The sequence below is a fragment of the Canis lupus genome, chromosome 5, assembly GCF_003254725.2.
Source record: "Canis lupus dingo isolate Sandy chromosome 5, ASM325472v2, whole genome shotgun sequence".
NCBI lineage: Eukaryota > Metazoa > Chordata > Mammalia > Carnivora > Canidae > Canis > Canis lupus.
The window spans coordinates 47,535,803-47,558,391 of record NC_064247.1 but is presented as its reverse complement, the minus strand read 5'-3'; the positions used below and the strand labels follow the sequence as shown (position 1 = coordinate 47,558,391).

The following is a 22,589-nucleotide window of genomic DNA, read 5'->3' as shown; positions in this document are numbered from 1 at the left end:
AAATTGGCAAACTTTATATTGATGTTGATTCTAAAATGCTTACGGGAATGCAAAAAATACAGAATGAGCAAGACAATTTTGAAAACTAAAAGTTGGAGGACTCATACTTCCGGATTTCAAACCTTACTCTAAAGCAACAATCAGAACAGTGTGGTACTGATCCAAAGACAGACATACAGATTAATGAAACAGAATTGAGTGTCAAGAAATAAACACATTTAGGGTGGCCTCAGTGGCTCAGTTGGCTCAAGTCATACTCCCAGAATTCTGGGCTCAAGCCCATATCGGGCTCCCTGCTCAGTGGGGAGTTTGCTTCTCCCTCTGCCTGATGCTCCCCCCTGCTTGTGCGTTGTTCTCTCTCTGTCAAATACATTTTAAAAAATTAAAAAAGAAAAAGAAAGACAGAGAGACATATAGTCACCTGGTTTTTGAAGGTACTAAGGAAATTCAATGAGACAAGAATTGTCTGCATAGTCAGAATAGTCTGCAACAGAGTGTTACAATAGAATAGTCACATGCAAAAGATGAATGTAAAGTTTTTTTATTTCCAAGTAATCTCTACACCCAATGCAGGGCTCGAACTCACAATCCCGAGCTGCACGCTCCACCAACTGAGCCAGCCAGGTGTCCCACAAAAGATGAATTGAGATCCTCATTTCACATCATACACAAAAATTAATGCAAATAAAAAAAATTAATGCAAATGTACCACAAACCTAAAGTAAAAGCTAAACTAGCTAAACTATAAAATCTTGTAGAAACAGAGAAAGAAATCTTGCCAGTCTTAGAGAAGAACACCAAAATCATGATCCTTATAAGAAAAAAAAAAAAACTGATGTATTATTGGACTTCATCAAAATTTAAAATCTCTGTGCTTCAAAATTCACCATTAAGAAAATGAAGAAACAAAAGCAAGGGGCGCCTGGGTGGCTCAGTGGTTGAGCATCTGCCTTTGGCTCGGGTCTCGATCCCAGGATCCTGGGATCGAGTCTAGCATCAGGCTCTTTGTGGCAAGTCTGCTTCTCCCTCTGCGTATGTCTCTGCCTCTCTCTGGGTCTCTCATGAACAAATAAATAAAATCTTTTTTTAAAAAAAGAAGAAGAAACAAAGCAGACAAGGAGAAAACATTTGTAAATCATATATCTAATAAAAGACTTCTGTTCTGAACATATAAAAAAAAACCTCCTACAATACAAAAACAAGATAAATAACCCAATTTAAAAATGAGCAAAAATGGGACGCCTGGGTGGCTCAGTGGTTGAGTGTCTGCCTTTGGCTCAGGACATGATCCCAGGGTCCTGGGATCGAGTACCACATCAGGCTCCCTGGAAGGAGCCTACTTCTCCCTCTCACTCTGCATATGCCTCTGCCTTTCTCTCTCTGTGTCTGTCATGAATAAATAAAATCTTAAAAATAAAATAAAATAAAATAAAATAAAATAAAATAAAATAAAATAAAATAAAATAAAATAAGATAAAATAAAAATATAAATATAAATATAAATATAAATATAAATAAATAAATAAAAATAAGCAAAAGATAGGAATAGATAGGGATGCCTGGGTGGCTCAGCAGTTGAACATCTACCTTTGGCTCAGGGTGTGATCCTGGGGTTCTGGGGTCAAGTCCCTCAACCCCACGACTATGTCTCCACCTCTCTTTCTGTGTCTTTCATGAATAAATAAATAAAATCTTAAAAAAAAAAAAGATAGGAATAGATAATTTACCAAAGAAGATATGTGAATGAAAAAAAAAAAAAAAAAAAGAAGAAGAAGAAGATATGTGAATGGTCAATAAGTACAAGAAAAATCATCACAAATCATTAGGGAAATGCAAATCAAAATCACAATGAAATTTCACTTCACAGTCATTAGAATGCCTACAGCCAAAAAGAAAGCAATTAAGTGTTAGCCAGAATGTGGAAAAATCTGAACTCTCAAACACAGCCGATGAAAATGTAAAATGGTGTAGTTGCTGTGGAACAGTTTGGCAGTTCCTTAAAAAATTCAACATAAAATACCAGATGACCCAGCAATTCCATTCCTAGAAATATACTCACAATAAATGAAAACAGGGGACTCCTGGGTGGCTCAGTGCTTGAGCATCTGTCCTTGGCTCAGGACGCGATCACAGGGTTCCAGGATCAAGTCCCGCATCGGTCTCCCTGTAAGGAGCCTGCTTCTCTCTCTGCCTATGTCTCTGCCTCTCTCTGTCTCTCATGAATAAATAAATAAAATACTTTTTTAAAAAAGAAATGAAAACAGGTGTTCAAAAAAAAAAAAAAAAAGGCTTGCACATGAATGTTCATAGGAGCACTATTTACAATGGCCAAAGGCAGAACAATCTAAATTTCCATCAACTGATGAATAAACAAAATGTACTACAGACTTGCAATGGAATATTACTCAGCCATAAAAAGGAGTGAAATACTGCTAAATGCTACCACGTGGATGAATCATGGAAACGTTATGCTAAGTAAAAGAAGCCAGGCACAAAGGGCTGCATAGTTCAGAAAAGGCAAATCTAGAGAGAGAGACAGACAGACAAAAAGTATATTAGTGCTTGCTTGGGACTTGGGTTAGGAATGGAGAGTAAATGGGCACAAGGGATTGGGGGAGGAGACGGAAATGCATCTGAAATTGGATTGTGGGTGATAATTGCACAACTCTCTAAACTTACTAAAAAATCACTGAAGAGTACACTTAAAATGATTTATGGTATGTAAAGTGTAACTAATAAAGATGTCTTAAAAAAAAATATGGGTATGGCTGTAACTGCTCTATGAAGATAAGAGGAAGAAACTGCTTTTCAGACAGAGAAAGAAGGTAAAAACAGAGAAAAAAAGGAAAGCTGGTCTTACACCCTTAGTCTCCTTACTACAATCCCTTAACTTCAGCAAAGTTTATGAAAATCATTAAATGGCTGATATGAGTGCAGTTTTCTGGTCTCAGAGGATAAATGAAAACACCTCATGATGCTGCAGGAGTGTAGCAGAAAGGAAGCCAAAACACAAAATCCAAGCCAACCTCCTCGTGAAGGCTGAGATGGCGTTAAGGTCAGAACTACACTTAAAGTTAAGGAACAGGGACCCACAGCTGCTTCAGGTTACACTGCCTTTTTTTTTGTATTTCTGTATTCACCAGTTACACTTAAACTTTAACAGGTAGTACAACTAACTATATTGCTATATATTTAAATAATTATAGTGAGGCTGAACAAGTTACAATGCTTAATTTTTTTTAATTTTTACTTATTTATGATAGTCACAGAGAGAGAGAGAGAGAGAGAGAGGCAGAGACACAGGCAGAGGGAGAAGCAGGCTCCATGCACCAGGAGCCCAACGTGGGATTCGATCCCGGGTCTCCAGGATCGCGCCCTGGGCCAAAGGCAGGAGCCAAACTGCTGCACCACCCAGGGATCCCTACAATGCTTAATTTTAAATAATACCAGTCATTTTGTTTGACCAGCATTTACCCACCCACCCCCCCTCTTTCTTTTAGTTAGAAACCCCTTCTTTCTTTTTGGTAAGGAACTCATTACTTGATATTGGGTGGGGCTGACACCTTCACATCTCTCCTCAAGCCAAGAAGAATGACATGTGACCCAGGAATGGCCAGCATCCCCTATATCCCTAAACATAGCAACTGGTTCAAGCAAGAACATGTGTCACAAGCCAAACCAATAACTGAGTTCCTCAATCTTTTCTGCCAGAACTAAATGGTAGGATTTGAGCTTAACTCTCATTGCAACCATTTCATGGAAAGTCTATCAAAGACACAAAGATAAGAGGATACAGATATCATCTGTAACCCTGGACCCGATATATTCAGTTATAAGCAAATTAATCTGACTAGAGTTTCTGTCAAATGCAACCAAAAAGTCTCCTCTCTAAAAAGCCACTGAAAAAGTAGTGACACATCTAGACTGCTTGCCAAAGGGCTCTATATATCTATATGATGCAACCCAGAAGTGAAGTTCACTGTATGAGGAGACTGAATTGATCAATGGAAAACAAGATGCAAGAGAAAAGCAGGTAGATAAAATTTCTTCTTCCAGACTCCTATCTACTCATCATGTGAGAAACTGTTCCTCTGTCCAAAGATACCCTGTGTGACCAAGCCAGCATACCTGCCAAACAATCTCTCTCCAGCTCCTTGTGAAGCAGTGCCCAACAAGATAAAGTATCACCTTACATTGTTTCCCATCTCTGCCTCACTTCCCTTTTCTGTTGATGTCCTGGGATTATGTCTCCCAAATAAACCCTCAACTCTTAATCCTTGTCTCAGTCTCTATTTTCTAGGGAACTCAGATTATTTTTTTTTAAGATTTTATTTATTTATTCATAGACATACAGAGAGAGAGGTAGAGACACAGGCAGAGGGAGAAGCAGGCTCCATGCAGGGAGCCTGATGTGGGACTCAATCCCGGGACTCCAGGATCACGCCCTGGGCTGAAGGCGGCGCTAAACGGCTGCGCCAACAGGGCCGCCCTAGGGAACTCAGATTAAAAGGGTATCTACAAAAAAACCTACAGCAAGCATTAGGCTTACTATGAAGTGAAACATAGAAAAGAAAGCTTTCTCTCTGAGATCATAATAAGCAAAATGAGGATGCTCAGTATTAATACAATGTTAAATAGAAATGGCAATAATCTACATTAGATTATTCCAAGATAACTGTCCACAGAGCAAGACCAAAATGTAAATCAGCTATAAGGTTTGGAAAGGAAGAAACAAAAATTCATAATTTCCAGATGATACGGCTATCTACATAGAAAATAGAAAATTCACATATATTTTTAGAACTGACATGAGTTTAGCAAGGTATACAGATGGAATATCTAACAAAAGATATGCAACAACCTTACAGAGATTATAAAATCTTGTTGTATGATATAAGGAAGACCTAAATAAATGAAGAAATACACCATGATCAAGGCTTGAAAATTCAATATTATAAGGACATCATCTCTCTGCCAAACTGATGTATAGATTCAATGTAATCCCAGATTCTAATACGACTAGAGATTGCTTGTTTGTTGGTTGGTAAATTCTAAAATATACAAGGAAATCAAAGGACTAAGAGAAGTCAAGATACTCTTTTAAATGATGTGGGTGTTATTCTACCAAATTGTTTTTTTTTTTTTAATCTTTATTTATTTATGCTAGTCACAGAGAGAGAGAGAGAGAGGCAGAGACATAGGCAGAGGGAGAAGCAGGCTCCATGCACCGAGAGCCCGATGTGGGATTCGATCCCGGGTCTCCAGGATCGCGCCCTGGGCCAAAGGCAGGCGCTAAACCGCTGCACCACCCAGGGATCCCAACCAAATTATTTATAATTGGTGAAAATATATATAACCAGGCCAATGGAACAAAAGACAAAGACCTACAAATAAAGAAGGATACACAATCTATTACAGAGGTGGCAGGGCAGGTCAACAGGGAAAGGATAATCTACATGGAAAAAAACTAAAATTTCACACCATACACATATCAAGTCCAGGTGGAATATAAGATATAAAGGAGACAACTAGAAGGTTTATGATAATATAGATGAAAATCTTAATGACCACAGGGTAATAAAATATTACCTGTTTTTGAAAATATTATTTTTTAATTCATTTGAATAGAATTATAGTGTATGTTGTATTTTTTTTTGTCTTGCTTCTTTTGCTCAAAATTATATCTGTGAGATTCATAATGTTACAACCAATTGGAGTTCATTTTTTTCCTTGCTTTATATTATTTCATTGTATAAATATAGCATGATTTTCCATTCTACAAGGTAGACATTTGGATTGTTTCCAATTTTTGGCTATTTGAACAATGTTCCTTTGAATATTCCTATACATATATTCTGGTATGCATGTGTATGAGTTTCTCTAGGGTATACTCAAGTATGGAATTGCTGGTCCTTAGGTATTCTTTATTGCTGCTCATAGAAGTTGTATTTATCATAGAGTTTATTAGGTAATGCCAAACTGTTTTGTAAGATAGCTGAAGAAACACACACTCCCACAATACTGTTGCTGTACATAGTTGCCATTACTTCATATTGCCCCCCACCCCTCTGTTGTGTCTCTCATGAATAAATAAATAATATCTTTAAAAAAAAAGAAAAGCAAGGAAATAGTTATCACAAAAGTAAGGACAGTGGATTGGTCTGCAGAAAAAGGTAAGATTTAGAAAAGAAGAGAAAGGATATATCAAAAAGAAAAAAACAATGGAACACTTAGAGTTGGAAATGAGTAGAGCATTTGCGGGGGCACAAGGAAAACAATAGATTGATTGGTCTAAAATATAAGCTAGATGGCAACCCGGATGGCTCAGTGGTTTGGCACTGCCTTCAGCCCAGGGCCTGACCCTGAAGACCCGGGATCGAGTCCCACGTCAGGCTCCCTGCATGGAGCCTGCTTCTCTCTCTGCCTCTCTCTCTCTCTCTGTGTCTCTCATGAATAAATAAATAATAAAAGATACTAAAAACAAATATATATATATTATATATATTATATACATAATATATAATTCTATTCAACAAATATATATATTATATATATTATATACATAATATATAATTCTATTCAACAAATATATATATATTATATATAATATATATATATAAGCACGAGAATAAAACAGTAAGAGAAGGACCAGATTATAGAAGACTTTTTTTTTTTTTAATTTTATTTACTTACTTGAGAGAGAAAGAGAGAGAGAGTATGAGCAGGGGGAGGGGCAGAGGGAGAAACAGGCTCACCTCTAAGCTTGAGGCAGGGCTCCATCCCAGGACCCTGGGATCATGACAGAAGCAGATGGCAGATGCTGAACTGACTAAGCCACCGAGGCGCACCTATAGATGACTTTAAAATGCAAGCATGAGTTTGGGTTTAACACTGTTGAAAGTCACCACATATTCTTGAACAAAAGATGCCATGATAAAAGCTGTATTTTAGGGAAACTTCATTTGCAACACATTTGAATTACAGGAGGTAAGAGACTAAATCAGCTCCAGCTACGCTGAGGTCATCTAGAAGTGGGATAATAAAAGATGCTCCAAGGTGGCATTCATTCAAACACGTCTTACATATCCGGTTTAGACCAGATTGTGTGCCCAACACTAGAGATAAAGACACAGAGCAGTCATCAAAGAGCTTAGAAAAGAAATATAAAGTACGGGAAAATATGGGGCATGAGGGTGAGAGCAAGAAAAATTAAAAAGACAACCCCCCCTCCCAAAAAAAGTAGCTCATGAAATCAGTGATGAAGAAAAAAGTCAAAGGCTCCTAATCTTCAAGCGTTCCATAATTCAAGTACACAGAAAGTACCATGGAAAGCACAGCCATATGGCCCAAGGACTGACGAGAACAAGCAGAAAGTGGTTGTGACTGTACCACATACGTGTGAGAAATGTGACTAGGAAAAAGGAATGACTGGTTGGCAGCTAGATTCAATGGTTCTTTGTTTTATGATGAGAAAGGCAAAATAAGTCTTACAGTTTAAGGGAAACATCCATAAAAAGATACAGATTGAGGATGCTAGAAAGGAAAGAAAAATTTATGAGATCAAGGTTCTGAGGGAGATGGCAAGGTAATGAGGTTCAAAGCCAAAAAAATAGGTAAACTTTTAGGGATGGGATACCTTACAGGCTCAGGAGAAAGATGGTTAAATGACATACAGGAACAACAGCATGCCAAGGTTATAATGGATTCATGTTAGATGATCCAAAACTTTTCAGTAAAAGATGGGGTAGGGAAACAAAGATGTTAATAGGAGAAATTATTTAGCGTAAACCTCATTTCAAATAGGAAGATATTCATTAATAAAAGATCAACTCTGCAGCATTCTGCTCTCCCTCCAATACTAATCTGCAGCTCAGGGGTTAAGTAAGAGGTTGGACATTCGGCCTTAAGAGTTTGTGAGATGGGGCACCTGGGTGGCATCTGCCTTCTGCTCAGATCCTGGGAGTCCCATGTTGGGCTCCCTGCAGGGAGCCCGCTTCTCCGTCTGCCTATGTCTCTGCCTCTCTCTGTGTCTCCCATGGGTAAATAAATAAAATCTTTTAAAAAAACAAAAAAAGAGTTCATGAGATAAGTACGACAAAAGGCCAAGGAGGTATATGTGTCCAAAGTGATTTTTTAAAAAGGCAGTAATGAAGTAGTTGATATTATGTGGAAAGAATTTCTTTGATAATGAAGTAAACGAAGTAGACTGAAAGATTGGGCCTATACAGCTAGAGTTATGAACAGATTCAAAACTAAGAAAGAAAATGAGGTTATAAATAAGCCTATATCTAGGAAATACTACTTATGTAATAAGGTTTTCCTCAAAAATAAAAATCTGATGAAAGCCTTTCATTAAATTCTGCTTCTCAGGCAACAAAACAATACCAAATTAACAAAGGAAAGATTAAGTATGATAAGGATAACTTTGAAGATGCTAACTGTAGCACTGTTAGAAAATCTGGGACTACCTCAGAAAATATTTTGCCGGGCAGCCCAGGTGGCTCAGTGGTTTAGCACCTCCTTCAGCCCAGGGCCTGATCCTGGAGACCCGGGATCAAGTCCCACATCAGGCTCCTTGCATGGAGCCTGCTTCTCCCTCTGCCCGTGTCTATGCCTGCCTCTCTCTCTCTCTCTCATGAATAAATAAATAAAATCTTTAAAAAATAAAATACTTTGCAGAAAGAAAAAACAGTCAAAAAAAGTGTAAGATCTGAAATCAGAGGACTAGGGTTTGAATCCCAATTGAGGCAAACAATTTCATGTTATGTAGGCCTCATTTCCTCATCTGGACTATGGGAATAATAATAATTGTAAATAATATAGGATGGCAACCCGGGTGGCTCAGCGGTTTAGCGCCGCCTTCAGTCCAGGGTGTGATCCTGGGATCGAGTCCTACATCAGGCTCCCTGCACGGAGCCTGCTTCTCCCTCTGCCTGTGTCTCTGCCTCTCTCTCTCTCTATCATGAATTAATAAAATCTTTTAAAAAATTGTAAATAATATAGAATAATAATAGCAACTAATATTTGTTGAATGCTTATTACTTTTCAGGCACAGTTCTAAGTTTTTTTTTCATGTAATAACTTATTTAATCTTCATGATGATCTACAGATGCTTTTATCCCCATTTTACTGAAGAGAAAACCAAGACAGGGAGATTAGATCAACTGCCCAGAATAATATAGCTATTATGTGGTATAGGCAAAATTTCAACCTGTGCAATATGACCTCGTGCCTATTTTCTTTACTACATTCTTCCGCCTCTCTGGGTAATAAAGATGAGGAATGTAGTAAAAAGTGCTTTAAGTGTATCCAAATGTTCATCATTACCGCTGAATAGCAAGTAACAGGACAAAATAATCCAAACAAAATCATTAATCTACAGTAAGCATTCCACAAATTGTACCTATTATATGCTAGGGGGGTGACTCTTTTGGGAGTAATTAACAACCCACTGGCCTTGTCCTCCAAAAGTACAGGGAACAAACAATAGGCAGTAATTGATATGAACAAAATATACATGCTGCTTTTCCATGATAACCTGAGGTAAGTAGCACAATCAGTGATAAAAAAAAAAATAAAGAGCTTTGGACGCCTGAGTGGCACAGTGGGCTAAGCATCTGACTATCGGTTTCGTCTCAGGTCCCTGATACCAGGGTCAGGAGACACAGTCTGGCATAGCACTCCTGCTCAGCACAGAGCCTGCTTAAGACTTCCTCTCCCCCTTTTCCTGCCCCTAACTCTAAAATAAATAAATAAATCTTTTTAAAAACTTAAAAAATAAAAAGCTTTGAGAAATCACAAAATCAGAGCCTCAAAAAATAACAGCACTAAATGCAAAGGGTTAGGAAATAACTGAGCCAGAAAAGAAATCAGAAGTTAAAGTTCTGGAACCATCATAGAGCTTTATTTATTTTTTTAAAGATTTAATTTTTTTAATTTTTATTTATTTATGATAGTCACACACAGAGAGAGAGAGAGGCAGAGACACAGGCAGAGGGAGAAGCAGGCTCCATGCACCGGGAGCCCGACGTGGGATTCGATCCAGGGTCTCCAGGATCGAGCCCTGGGCCAAAGGCAGGCGCCAAACCGCTGCGCCACCCAGGGATCCCCATCAAAGAGCTTTAAAAGAAGAAAAATAAGGCTTCAAATAGCACGAGGCTTTTCACAGAGCAACAAATTTCATATATGCACGTCATGAAAAGACATCGCTTCCAAGAGATCGTCCTACACCACATTATAAATATTGTAATAACAAAAAAATAATTGATCCTGGACACTTCTGGAGAAAGCACTGTTCTAAGCATTTTACAGGTACTGATTTTTTAATTCTTACAACTCTGTAAGGTAGGTCCTACGATTATCCCCAGTTTATAATAGGGAAATGAGGCAGAAGTGAGGTAAAGCAATTTGCCCAAGTTTATTCCATGAGGGCCAGTGCTAGAATGTCAACCCCAAGCAATTTATCTGCAGAGTATGTGCTATACTTCCTGCTGTAGGAAACTAAGAAGCAGAACAAGAATTTATTCACAATTATTATACAGCTAGGACACCTGGGTGGTGTCAGTTGAGCGGCTGCCTTCAGCTCAGGTCCTGATCTGTGGGTCCTGGGCTGGAGCCCCGCATGGGACGGTGGGGGGAGAGGGGGACGGACCTGCTCAGCAGGAAGTCTACTTCTCCCTCTCCCTCTGCCTGCCCCCAATCCAGTGCACACACTCTCTCTCCCTCTCAAATAAATAAATAACATCTTAAAAAAGAAGTATTATTAGGCCATATTTGGTAACAAGAATGAAAGTACCTTTCAATCGCAATAATTCACCATCTATAACAGTTCTATCCTTGGTCTTCCCTCCAAATTAATAAATTAATATGCCCATTCCTCCCATACTATATCATCTACTCCTCTGGCTTCAATTACAATCTACTTGCTGATGATTCCCAAATCTATTGACCTCCAGCCCAGTACCTCTTCTGCATCTTACACATCACCAACCTAATAAATATTTCTTTCAATGCTCAATCATCACCTCAAAATCAACATGCCCAAAACAGAATCATCATCTCCTTCCCACCTCATCTCCCACCCTCAAATTCCTTCTTCTTCCTGTACTCCCTTACAGGATGGACCACTTCCATCATCCACCTGGTTGCCCAAGTCAGAAACTTGGATGTCATCCCAGACTCCTCAATCTTCCTCACTTCCCACACCCAATCACCAATCACCTTCTAAGTATCTCTCCAATCAATGCAAGTCTCATTTCCATTGCTTTACTTACTTTGACAACTTCACAAGGCTTATTATTTTGAATTTTGTGTTATTTTGTGATACTTTCTTTTTTTCTTGTATTTTGTTGTCTTACCTGAGCAAAAACTCCAAGAATGGAGAACAGATATCATATATATTTCATATCTAACTCCCTAATGTGTAATTTCCTGATCAACACGTGTTCTCAGCAAAATCTATTTCTATCAAAGAGAAATTAATACTAAGCATGTATGTCAAGTAGTACATTTTTTCAATGGCATTGTTTTTTTTTTAATATTTTATTTATTTATTCATGATAGACAGAGAGAGAGAGAGAGAGAGGCAGAGACACAGGCAGAGGGAGAAGCAGGCTCCATGCAGGGAGCCCGATGTGGGACTCGATCCCTGGTCTCCAGGATCCTGCCCTGGGCCAAAGGCAGGCGCTAAACCGCTATGCCACCCAGGGATCCCCTCAATGGCATTGTGTTCAAAAACAAGACCCAGTTATTTTACAAAAAAAAAAAAAAAAAAAGAACAAAAGTGATAATTTCCTATTATATTAACTCTATCACAACTCCCTAGGGTATGTCAATTATTGCTAAGTGTTCAGTGATAGCTACTAAAGGCCATGCACCATGCTAAACTCTTCACACAAATTATGTACTTAATGTTTACAATGTTATGAACAGGGTACTGTTACTATACCCATTTTCCATAAGCCTAAAACTGGAACTTAAGGGAGCTTAAACTATTTTTTTAAGATTTTATTTATTAATGAGAGACAGAGGCAGAGAGAAAGAGAGAGAAAGAGAGAGAGATGCAGAGACACAGGCAGAGGGAGAAGCAGGCTCCATGCAGGGAGCCCGACGTGGGACTCGATCCCTGGTCTCCAGGATCAAGCCCTGGGCTGAAGGCGGCGCTAAACCGCTGAGCCACCTGGGCTGCCCAAGCTTAAATAATTTGATCAAGGTGCCAAGTTAGAAAAATAACAGGACTTGTGAACCCGTGGCATAGCCTGAGACCAGACACACACACACACTCTCTCTCTCTCTCTCTCTCTCTCTCTATATATATATATATATATTTTTTTTTTTAAATAATCTCTACACCCAATGCAGGCAAACCCACAACCCCTTGCTCAATCGTCCCTTGCTCCACCGACCAAGCCAGCCAGGAACCCCTTACTATTTTCCCTCTTAAGGATAAAAGGACATATGTGTTTTGAAGCTCGAAAGAAAAGAATAATTAAGCACAAAGCTTAAATCAAAAAGATGTCAGTTTTAAACGAAAAACGTGCCCCGACAGAGTAACGCTATGGAAGTCCAGGTAGTTAAGAAAAAAAAACTGGTCGGTCCAAAAATCGACAAGAAAGATCAGCAAACTACAAAGATCCAGAGCCACTGAAATAAAATTGTCCAAAAAAAAAAAAAAAAGAAAGAAAAAGTAATGCATTCGAATGCTTCTTTTCTCGGGACATCATAATAAAAGCAACACGGTCTAGTGTCTTACGCCTTCGTGTGTTTCACAAGGAGAGTCGACAAACGTTAGAGTCCCCTGCCGCAGTCGTTCTGGGTGCTAGCGACCCACCCGCCACCGGCAGGTAAAAGGTTCGGAAACCTCCAGCGAGACCGCGGGCTCACTTCCAGCCTCGTCACGCAGGAGCCAGAGGGCCGGTGTCCGAGGAGCCCTGCCCATCATCCGCCTTCGGCGGGCGCACAGGCGGGTTCCCAGGCGACAGACCAAGGGCAGGCTTCAGCCCTACGATCCGTGGGGATCCGGCAGCTGCAGACCACAGGCTCCCAACTTTTCACTCCGACCGTACGTTTTATTGGATTCCGTGCAGGGAGCCCACTTTGCAACGCGGACCTCCCCGGTGCGAGCCGAGGATTCGGGGGAGAGCTCCCGGGAAGGGGTGGGAGGCGTGAGGACGCGGGTGGGGGGCCTCCTCCGGCCCGGAGCCCGCCGCGCGCGCCCAACCTTTTGTTGGGGAGGAAAAGAGGGCGGACCCCCGCGCCTCCGCCCGCTAGGGGGCCAGCGGGGTGGGCGGGGAGAGCGAGGGCGCGACACGCCGCGGCGGCCCCAGGCCGGCCCGGGGGTGGGGACACAAAGAATTCGGGGAGCGCCGAGCGGCGGCCCGACGGGCTCCCCCAGCCGGCCTGCGAGGAGCGGCGGCCGAACTCCGGGCCCGGGGAGCGGGGAGCGGGGAGCCGGGAGCCGGGAGCCGGGGAGGCGGCGGAGGCGGGCGCGCCGGCGAGCCCGGGGGCCGGGGCTGCAGGGCGGCGCGAGGCCTCGGCGGCCCCCTCCGCCCGGCCGCGCACCAGGCCGCCGGATCCCCGCGCCCGCGTCGCCACACCCACCCGCCTGCGAGGCCCGGCTCCGGGGGCTCCCGGCTCTTCCTCCCGCGGCGGCGGCGGCGGCGGCGGCGGCGCCCGACATTTACCTGCTGATCTTCTGGGCAAAGGCGCGGCGCTCGGCCATGGCTGCGGCGGCGGCGGCGGCGGTCTGGGCGCGGACGGGCGGGCGCGTGCCTCCTCGCTCGCGCTCCCTCCCTCGCGGCCTCCGCCAGTCCCAGCTCCGGACCCGGGAGGCTGGGGCTGGCGGCCGGAGCCGGGAACGAGCCCTGCCGTAATGCTCCTGAGAGGCGCGCAGCGAGAAACCGCCCCTCCCCGCCCTCCCCCCGCCCCGCCGGCGCGCCAAGCCCCGCGGGATTCCCGGGCCTCGGAGCGCAGCTGCGGCCGCCTGGAGCCCCGGGAAGAACCGGGCGTGGAGGGCCGCGGCGCCCCGCTCCCGGCCGCCTCGCCGCCTCGCCGCCGCGGGGAGGGACACACAGGCACAGAGGGGCCGGCGACTTGGCGAGGCAGAAAAACAAGACTGCAGAACGCGTGGGGAGACCGGGGGGGAGGCGGGAGGGGGAGCTTGGCTTTCCCGAAAAGGAAGGGGAGGAAATGGAAGATGGGCTTTGCCGAGGGGGTTGTGCTCGCCGCCCGGGATGGCCGGGCCCTGGTTCCTGCAGCGCCCACCTCCCAGCCCTTTTGGAAAGCACTTTCTGTTCTGCTCTGACCTTGTGAATGGGGTCTGACCACAGAAAGGATGGGTTTTCTTGTAGAAAAGGACCTAAAAAAAAAAAGACCTTTCTCCTAAAGAGGGAACAGGGATAATAGTTGGCTTGTGGGGCTTAGCCAGGCACAGATTAAAGTTTTACGTGCGTGATCTTAATCGCCACAACTCTTTGAAGTGAGTTCTTATTATCCTCATTTTAGAGACTAGGAGATTGGTTCAGAAAAGCTAAGCGCCTGGCCCCAGGTCACGCAGATGTTAACCTCTTCAACTGAACTTCAAACCCAGAGCCCAATCCTTTCCTTTAAGATAAGAGTTTCTCCGTTAACAATACTCTTCCCGAGACTATTACAACCCCCCCCCCCCCCTTGGGACCTCATTTTCCATTTGTGAATGTTGGACTAGATGGGTTCCAATGTGCTTAACCATTCTGACAGTCTATTGAATAGTCTATACCTTTACCACTCAAAATGATCTTGCCTGTTTTTTTTTTTTTACGTTACTACTAACCAAATTTGAGACTTTATTGAGATTTTACCAGTTTTTCAATAATGTTCTTTTTCCATCTGAGGATCGCACATAACATTTAGTAATCATGTCTTTAGTTTCAATTGGTCAGTGACAGTTTTTACTCTTTGCTTGCTTTGCTTCATGATCTTGACAGGTTGTTGTTTTTTTTGTTTTTTTTTTTTTAATTTATTTATGACAGTCACACAGAGAGAGAGAGAGAGAGAGGCAGAGGGAGAAGCAGGCTCCATGCACCCGGAGCCGACGTGGGATTCGATCCCGGGTCTCCAGGATCGCGCCCCGGGCCAAAGGCAGGTGCCAAACCGCTGCGCCACCCAGGGATCCCCGTTTTTTTTTTTTTAATTGCAGTTCGATTTGCCGACATATACCATAACACCCAGTGCTCATCACCCAGTCACCCCAACCCCCCCACCCACCTCCCATTCCACTACCCCTTGTTCATTTCTCAGAGTTAGGAGTCTCTCATGTTCTGTCTCCCTCTCTGATATTTCCCACTCATTTTCTCTCCTTTCCCCTTTATTCCCTTTGACTGTTTTTTTATATTCCCCAAATGAATGAGACCATAAAATGTTTGTCCTTCTCCGACTGACTTACTTCACTCAGCATAATACCCTCCAGTTCCATCCACGTTGAAGCAAATGGTGGGGATTTGTATGATCTTGCCTGTTAAATCTTATAAATCAGGGACTAGCAAAAATCATGTCTTCTCATTCTGTTGTAATACCAAAGAGTCTAGAATGTTTGAGTCCTAATGCCTATTTGATGATTACTGATGTTATGGTGAAACTAGAAAAAAATATCTCAGTTTCTTGTAGTCCCTTTACTCAAGTATTGCCAGCATTTATGTGTATTTTTTTATTATGTTCTCTCTGTGTCATGGTGAGGTACGCTGGATACTTGTTTTCCTCTCTTTTACAGTTGGAAAATCTGTAGCATAGAGCCATTTGCTCAGTCACGCACTGAGTCAGGGGTGAAAGCCTCAATTAGTCAGATCCATAACTTCCTGTCTAGTTTTCTAAACACTATGGAAGGCTGTATTTTGTATGACAATGCACATTCCAGTAAAGATAATCCATTCAAAGAGGATTTTTGTGTAACTTCCACTTAAATGTATAGCCCACCTAGATATTCTAGAGAACACAAAGCTGAACTTTGTGAACTAAACTCAGTCCTGCTATCAGGAAGTTTGAGTCCATTGGGAAAGATGAAACAGCTATTCAAAGAATTGCAAGTCAAATCCAACAAAGTATCTTGTCCTTGATAGGAACTCCATCATATTCTATCACTTTCTTAGTATGTGACCTTGGGCAAGTTACTTCACCTTGACTCTAAAATGAGGGGAATACTTGTACCTACTTGAAAGATTATTGTGCAGATTCATTGGGTTAATTCATATAAAATTCTTAGAACAGGGCCTAGCATATGGTAAACACTATATGTACTACTTGCTGCTGTTATTATTATCACTGTTATTATCATTATTCAACTTAAACTTGTCTTGGGTGCTTGATAGTCCCTGAAGCATTTGTCTGCTCTCATGCTCCCCACCAGATGTTGTATGCCTTTATCTCTGCTCTCCAAACATCTTTTCACTACTCTCTTAGAGAACTGACCACATTCTGCTTTTGAATGGTTCTTTGTATACATGACTCACTAGTTGCCAAAGTGTCTGAAAGGACATTGCATGCACTGTGCAGCTTGCTGGGAACATTTAGAGCAGGAAGAGGACAAGCAGGACCAAGCTGTAAGCAGGGTAGACAGAGTCTGGGAAATACTCCAAGCTAGAGTGGTGGCCCCCACCTCTGGGGAAGAGCTGGCAGTCACAGACAAGTCCAGTGTGTGTATATATCCATGTCACACAAGGGTCCAAATTCAGGGAAATGCATGGAGTTCAACAAAGGGAGTGACCATGGAATTGCTTTGGCTCACACCAGTATCCATGCTCACCATATTATCCCTGAACGTACACACACCCATACCAGTCTCAATCCACCATACTTACATGGAGCTGATTCCCTCACCTCCAGTTTCAAGGATGAACATAGGCCTAAGTCTGGCCAAGCAGAGCAGCATATTCCCCTGGCTTCGGTGACTGGTTTAGGATAGGCACATGAATCAAACCAAGACAAATGGGCCAAATCAGAACTAAAAAATTGTATTTGCTGTACCAGGGACCTCGATCTAAAGGCCTGCCTGAGAGGAAAGCCAAACACAGCTGAGATAAAAGGAAAAATGGATAAAGAGGGCAGCCCCGGGTGGCTCAGCGGTTTAGCGCTGCCTTTGGCCCAGGGTGTGATACTGGAGACCTGGAATTGAGTCCCACGTCGGGCTCCCTGCATGGAGCCTGCTTCTCCCTTTGCCCGGTGTCTCTGCCTCTCTCTCTCTCTCTCTCCCTGTATCTCTTATGAATAAATAAATAAAATCTTTAAAAAAGAGCTCCTTATAACATAACTTGAGCCTTGGACTTTGCAGTTACATGAACTAATAACGCGCTGGGGTTTGGTTTGGTTTGGCTTGGTTTTTGTTTTTTCATGAACTAATCTGAGTTGGGTGTTCTGTCATTAGCAATTGAGTCTTAATACAAGCCTTCATTTAGTCAACTAATACCACAAGGCCCCAGAGAGACAATGATAAATAAGACACTTTCAGGGCAGCCCAGGTGGCTCAGCGGTTTAGTGCTGCCTTCAGCCCAGGGCCTGATCCTGGAGACCCGGGATCGAGTCCCACATTCGGGGTCCCTGCATGGAGCCTGCTTCTCCTTCTGCCTGTGTCTCTGTCTCTCTCTCTCTGTCTCTCATGAATATATAAAGTCTTTAGGGGATCCCTGGGTGGCGCAGTGGTTTGGCGCCTGCCTTTGGCCCAAGGCGCGATCCTGGAGACCCGGGATCGAATCCCACTCGGGCTCCCGGTGCACAGAGCCTGCTTCTCCCTCTGCCTGTGTCTCTGCCTCTCTCTGTGTGTGACTATCATAAATAAATAAAAATTTAAAAAAAATTTTTTAAGTCTTTAAAATAAAATAAAATAAAATAAAAAATAAGACACTGTTTCAGAATCTGACTGAAAAGATAAGTGAGTAAACAGTATGTTTAAGTGCTAAAACAGGAAAAATTCGGGAAAGTCCATATAAATTTTAGATAGCATCAATTCTCAGCATCAAGTGAAGACTAGATTATAACCAAAGTGTTCATTTTACATGGTGGTAAAAACTGGATGGAGTTTAACCCTATGTTTAACCCTGTTAAAACTAGAAAGCTGGGTGGAACCCTGGAAGCACCAATGACCCTGCAATTTACTGGGATCCAGAACAAACTGAAATTCCCCACTAATGGGAAGACACTTGCAAAGAAACTACTTACCAAGGGCTAGGACTAATGTGGCAGAGTAGCCTAAAAGTAGTGAACACCTCAGGGCAATTATCTCATTACGTATACACAGTGTTCCAAAAAAAAAAAAAAAAGTATACACAGTGTTCTAAAGTTCTTCAATCAGAAGATTTAGGAACATGGCAGGGAAAAAGTAAAATGGGAGGATTATATTAGTTTCACATTCTAATGGATACCAAGTTCAAGTTTCCCCCTTTAATAAAAGGACTAAGAAGGATTATGGTTGTGGCAAGGTCAAGATTTTTAAGGCCACACTACAAAAGGCAAAGTTTTTGTGTCATAAGGGATAAAGTTATGGCTTTGCAGACAGAATATGTTCTCCTTGGGAACTTTTGGGGAGTGGTTCCCTTTCTACGATTTGGATTTTTTTGAAGCACCACTGTATTCATGCAGAGAGATTAACATAGGACCCCCTCTTAGAGGCTATTAGAAGGCCAAATGAGTGTGGCCTGGAGGAAAGGAGGACTGGGTTTACCTCAATCCCAAACTGAAGCCTAGGAGTTGGGTACAAAGTCCAAGCTAAGGATGCTTCTGTTGGCTTTGTCCTGTGTCACTCACTCTCTCTTAATACCTAGCAAAAGCAGACACCTGGGTGGCTCAGCAGTTAAGCGTCTGCCTTTGGCTCAGGGCGTGATCCTGGAGTTCCAGGATGGAGTCCCACATTCCGGCTCCCTGCGGGAACTTGCTTCTCCTTCTGCCTAAGTCTCTGCCTCTCTCTGTGTGTGTCTTTCATGAATAAATAAATAAAATCTTAGGGAACCCTGGGTGGCGCAGCGGTTTGGCACCTGCCTTTGGCCCAGGGCGTGATCCTGGAGACCTGGGATCGAATCCCACGTCGGGTTCCCGGTGCATGGAGCCTGCTTCTCTCTGTGACTATCATAAATAAAAAATTTTTTTAAATTTTTTAAATAAATAAAATCTTAAAAAAAAAACTAACTAAAGGGACAATTCAGGGATCCTTTACCTGGCCACACTTCACAACTAATAGCACCCATGTTTACCCAGTTACAATGCTTACTACACTATGCAGTTATTGCCTAATCTATGTCCCCCATCAGACTTGATCTCTTATTCACCATTGTATTTTCAGCATATAGTACACAGCATGATCCATTATAATTACTCAATAAATGTTCCTGGGTGAATAAATGCTTTGGACTACAGTATTCCTGAGATCCTGCCTTAATTTACATTTCCCCAAAAACAGAGCTTCAGACAAGGACTTGGAAGCAGGTAGTCTATTAAGGAAGTGATCCTAAGAGGCTGGAATGAGGGACTAGAGAGAATGGAACAGAGAAGGGAAAGCCAGTATGTGTTGTGTTATTGTGGGCAATGAGGCTCAATCCGCCTGTGACTCTCTGAAGAACTGTTGAATATCCACTTCAGAACTGTCCCTCTGAAGTTGAGTATTTGTTTAGCTAACTAAATGTATACTTCTAAATCCCTTTGTTGAAGGCTGACCCTGAAGACATTAACTATTCCCGGACTCCATGCTGCAAAAAGCTGAGAGAGATTATTGGCTTCCAGTGGGAAGCCATCCTGTACATAACTGTATACCATAGCTGCAGCTAGTCAGAGATGAGCTGTGGGAAGAAGACAAAGCATCAGTAGCATCTACTACAGACCCCTGAAAGTGATAGAGAGACTAACAATCCTACAAGAATAAAATGTATTTGCCCCTAATGGTTCTGCTGCTTTACAGAGCTGGAAAGGGCCAGAAGACCAGGTTATTCCAATGAAATGACCTATAATGCAGACACAGTGTCCATCTGACAAATGAACCCATAATATGTCTTCCTGAATTAGTTGTGTTTCAAGGTAGTCAGTCATATTTGGTGACGGAAAGTTCTCTTACAAAAATTTGAGCTAACAAATGAAGTAATGCAGATTCCGGTATAATAATGAATCTAAACTTCTACTGTCCATGAGAGTAACCACTTGCCGCATGTGACCATTTAAATTTAAATTAATTAACATTTAAAATTCATTTTTCAGTTGTATTAGGCATAGTTCAAATATTCCCTAGTTGCATATGGTTAGAGGCTACAATGTTGGACAATATACAGATAGAGAATTTCCATCATTAGGATGCCTGAGTGGATCAGCAGTTGGGTGGCTGCCTTCGGCTCAGGTCATGATCCTGGGAACGGGATCGAGTCCCACATCGGGTTCCTGCAAAGAGCCTGGCCCTCTGCCTATGTCTCTCTCTCTCTGTGTCTCTCATGAATAAATAAGTAAATCTAAGAAGAAAGAGAGAAAGAAAGAAAGAAAGAAAGAAAGAAAGAAAGAAAGAAAGAAGAAAGAAAGAAAGAAAGAAAGAAAGAAAGAAAGAAAGAAAGAAAGAAAGAAAGAAAGAAAAAGGAAGGAAGGAAGGAAGGAAGGAAGAAAGAAAGAAAGAAAGAAAGAAAGAAAGAAAGAAAGAAAGAAAGAAAGAAAGAAAATTTCTTTTCTTCCCCTGAAGGGAGTCCAGTGTGGGACTTGAAACTGGGACTCCAGGGATCCCTGGGTGGCGCAGCGGTTTGGCGCCTGCCTTTGGCCCAGGGCGCGATCCTGGAGACCCGGGATCGAATCCCACATCGGGCTCCCGGTGCATGGAGCCTGCTTCTCCCTCTGCCTCTGTCTCTGCCTCTCTCTCTCTCTCTCTCTCTGTGACTATCATAAATAAATAAATAAAAAATATTTAAAAAAAAAAAAAAAAAAAAAAAAAAAAAAGAAACTGGGACTCTGGGATCATGCCCCCAGCCAAAGGCAGACATTCAACTGCTGAGCCACCCAGGTGTCCCAGACATTTTTTTAAAAAAGATTAAAAATATAATAAAAACAGCAACAAAAATTAAATCAGACATAACTAAAATTAAAAACTTTTATACATCAGGGACGCCCAGGTGGCTCAGTGGTTTAGCACTGCCTTCAGCCCAGGGTCTGATTCTGGAGACCCCGGATCAAGTCCTGCGTCGGGCTCCTTGCATGCAGCCTGCTTCTCCCTCTGCCTGTCTCTGCCTCTTTCTCTGTGACTCTCATGAATAAATGAATAAAATCTTAAAAAAAAAAAAAAAAACTTTTACACATCAAAGATCCAAACAAGAAAGTGAAAAAGCAAGGCAAAGAATGGGAGAAAAATTTTGCAAATCATTTATCTGACAAGAAATTTATATCTAGAATATATCAATAACTCTTATAAGTCAAAAATAAAATGAGAAATAATTCAATTTTAAAATGGACAGTTTAGGGGCACCTGGGTGGCTCAGTTGGTTAAGTACCCAACTCTTGATTTCCACTCAGGTCATGATCTCAGGTCAGGATTGTGAGATGGAGCCGTGAGTCAAGCTCTCCACTGGGCATGGAGCTTGCTTAAGATTCTCTCTTTCCCTCTCCCTCTGCCCTTCCCCAGTAAGTAAGTAAGTAAATAAATAAATAAATAAATAAAATGAACAGTTTCAATAGACATTTCTCCAAAGAAACTATTGAAATGACCAATATCCATATGAAAAGATGTTCAACATCATTGGACATCAGAGAAATGCAAATCAAAACCACAATAAAATACCACTTCACATCCTCTAAGGTGATTAGAATCAAAAGGGCATATATTAATAAGTGTTGATGAGGATGTGGAGAAATTGGAATCCATCATAAACTGTTGGTGGGAATATAAAATGGTATAGCCATTTTGGAAAAGAGTCTGGCAGATCCTCAGAATGTTAAGCATAAAGTTATCATGTGACCCAACAATTCAATTCCTAGGTATATACCTGAGAGAAATGAAGGCTAGGTATATACCTGAGAGAAATGAAGGCTATGTATATATACTGCATGTGAATATTTATAACAGTATTATTCATAATAGCCAAAAAAAATGGAAACCCCAAATGCTCGTCAACTGATGAATGGATAAACTGTAATTTATCCATACAATGGAACATGTTATTTAGCAATAAAAAGGAATAAAGGGCAGCCCAGGTGGCTCAGCAGTTTAGCACTGCCTTCGGCCCAGGGTATGACCCTGGAGTCCCGGGATCAAGTCCCGCGTTGAGCTCCCTGCATGGAGCCTGCTTCTCCCTCTGCCTGTGTCTCTGTGTGTGTCTCTCTCTCTCTCTCTCTCTCTCTGTATCTCACGAATAAATAAAATCTTTAAAAAAAAAAGAAAAGAAAAGAAATAAAATACTGATATAGGCTACAACATGGATGGTCCTTGAAAATACTATGCTAAGTGAAAGGAATCAGACACAAAAGGGCCACAAGTTGGATAATTCCATTCATATGAAATGTCTAGAATAGATAAATCCATAGAGAAAGAAAGTAAATTAGTGGTTCCCGGGGGCAGAGAGAAAGGGAGAATGTGAAAAGACTGCTGATGGGTATAGGGCTTCTTTTGGGAT

General features: G+C 42.0%; 2 protein-coding genes across 7 annotated transcripts in view; one reads left to right on the top strand and one right to left on the bottom strand.

Moving 5' to 3' along the window:
• DOCK7 (dedicator of cytokinesis 7) overlaps positions 1-14,291 on the bottom strand; it is a 219,365-nt gene extending 205,074 nt beyond the window's left edge. For 3 of the 6 annotated variants that reach the window (XM_025427887.3, XM_025427889.3, XM_025427891.3), the window contains exon 1: positions 13,683-13,889. In XM_025427887.3, the coding sequence (XP_025283672.1) occupies positions 13,683-13,720 (38 nt within the window). In that variant the 5' untranslated portion in view covers positions 13,721-13,889. Of the gene's footprint in view, positions 1-13,682 lie in introns of all 6 variants that reach the window. The other 3 variants (XM_025427884.3, XM_035717103.2, XM_025427892.3) reach the window with 3 other exon arrangements.
• Positions 12,770-22,589, top strand: part of ATG4C (autophagy related 4C cysteine peptidase) — a 160,454-nt gene continuing 150,634 nt past the window's right edge. Inside the window, exon 1 of the mRNA XM_035717108.2 lies at positions 12,770-13,060. The gene's annotated coding sequence lies outside the window, so the exon portion shown is untranslated. The remainder of the gene's footprint in view (positions 13,061-22,589) is intronic.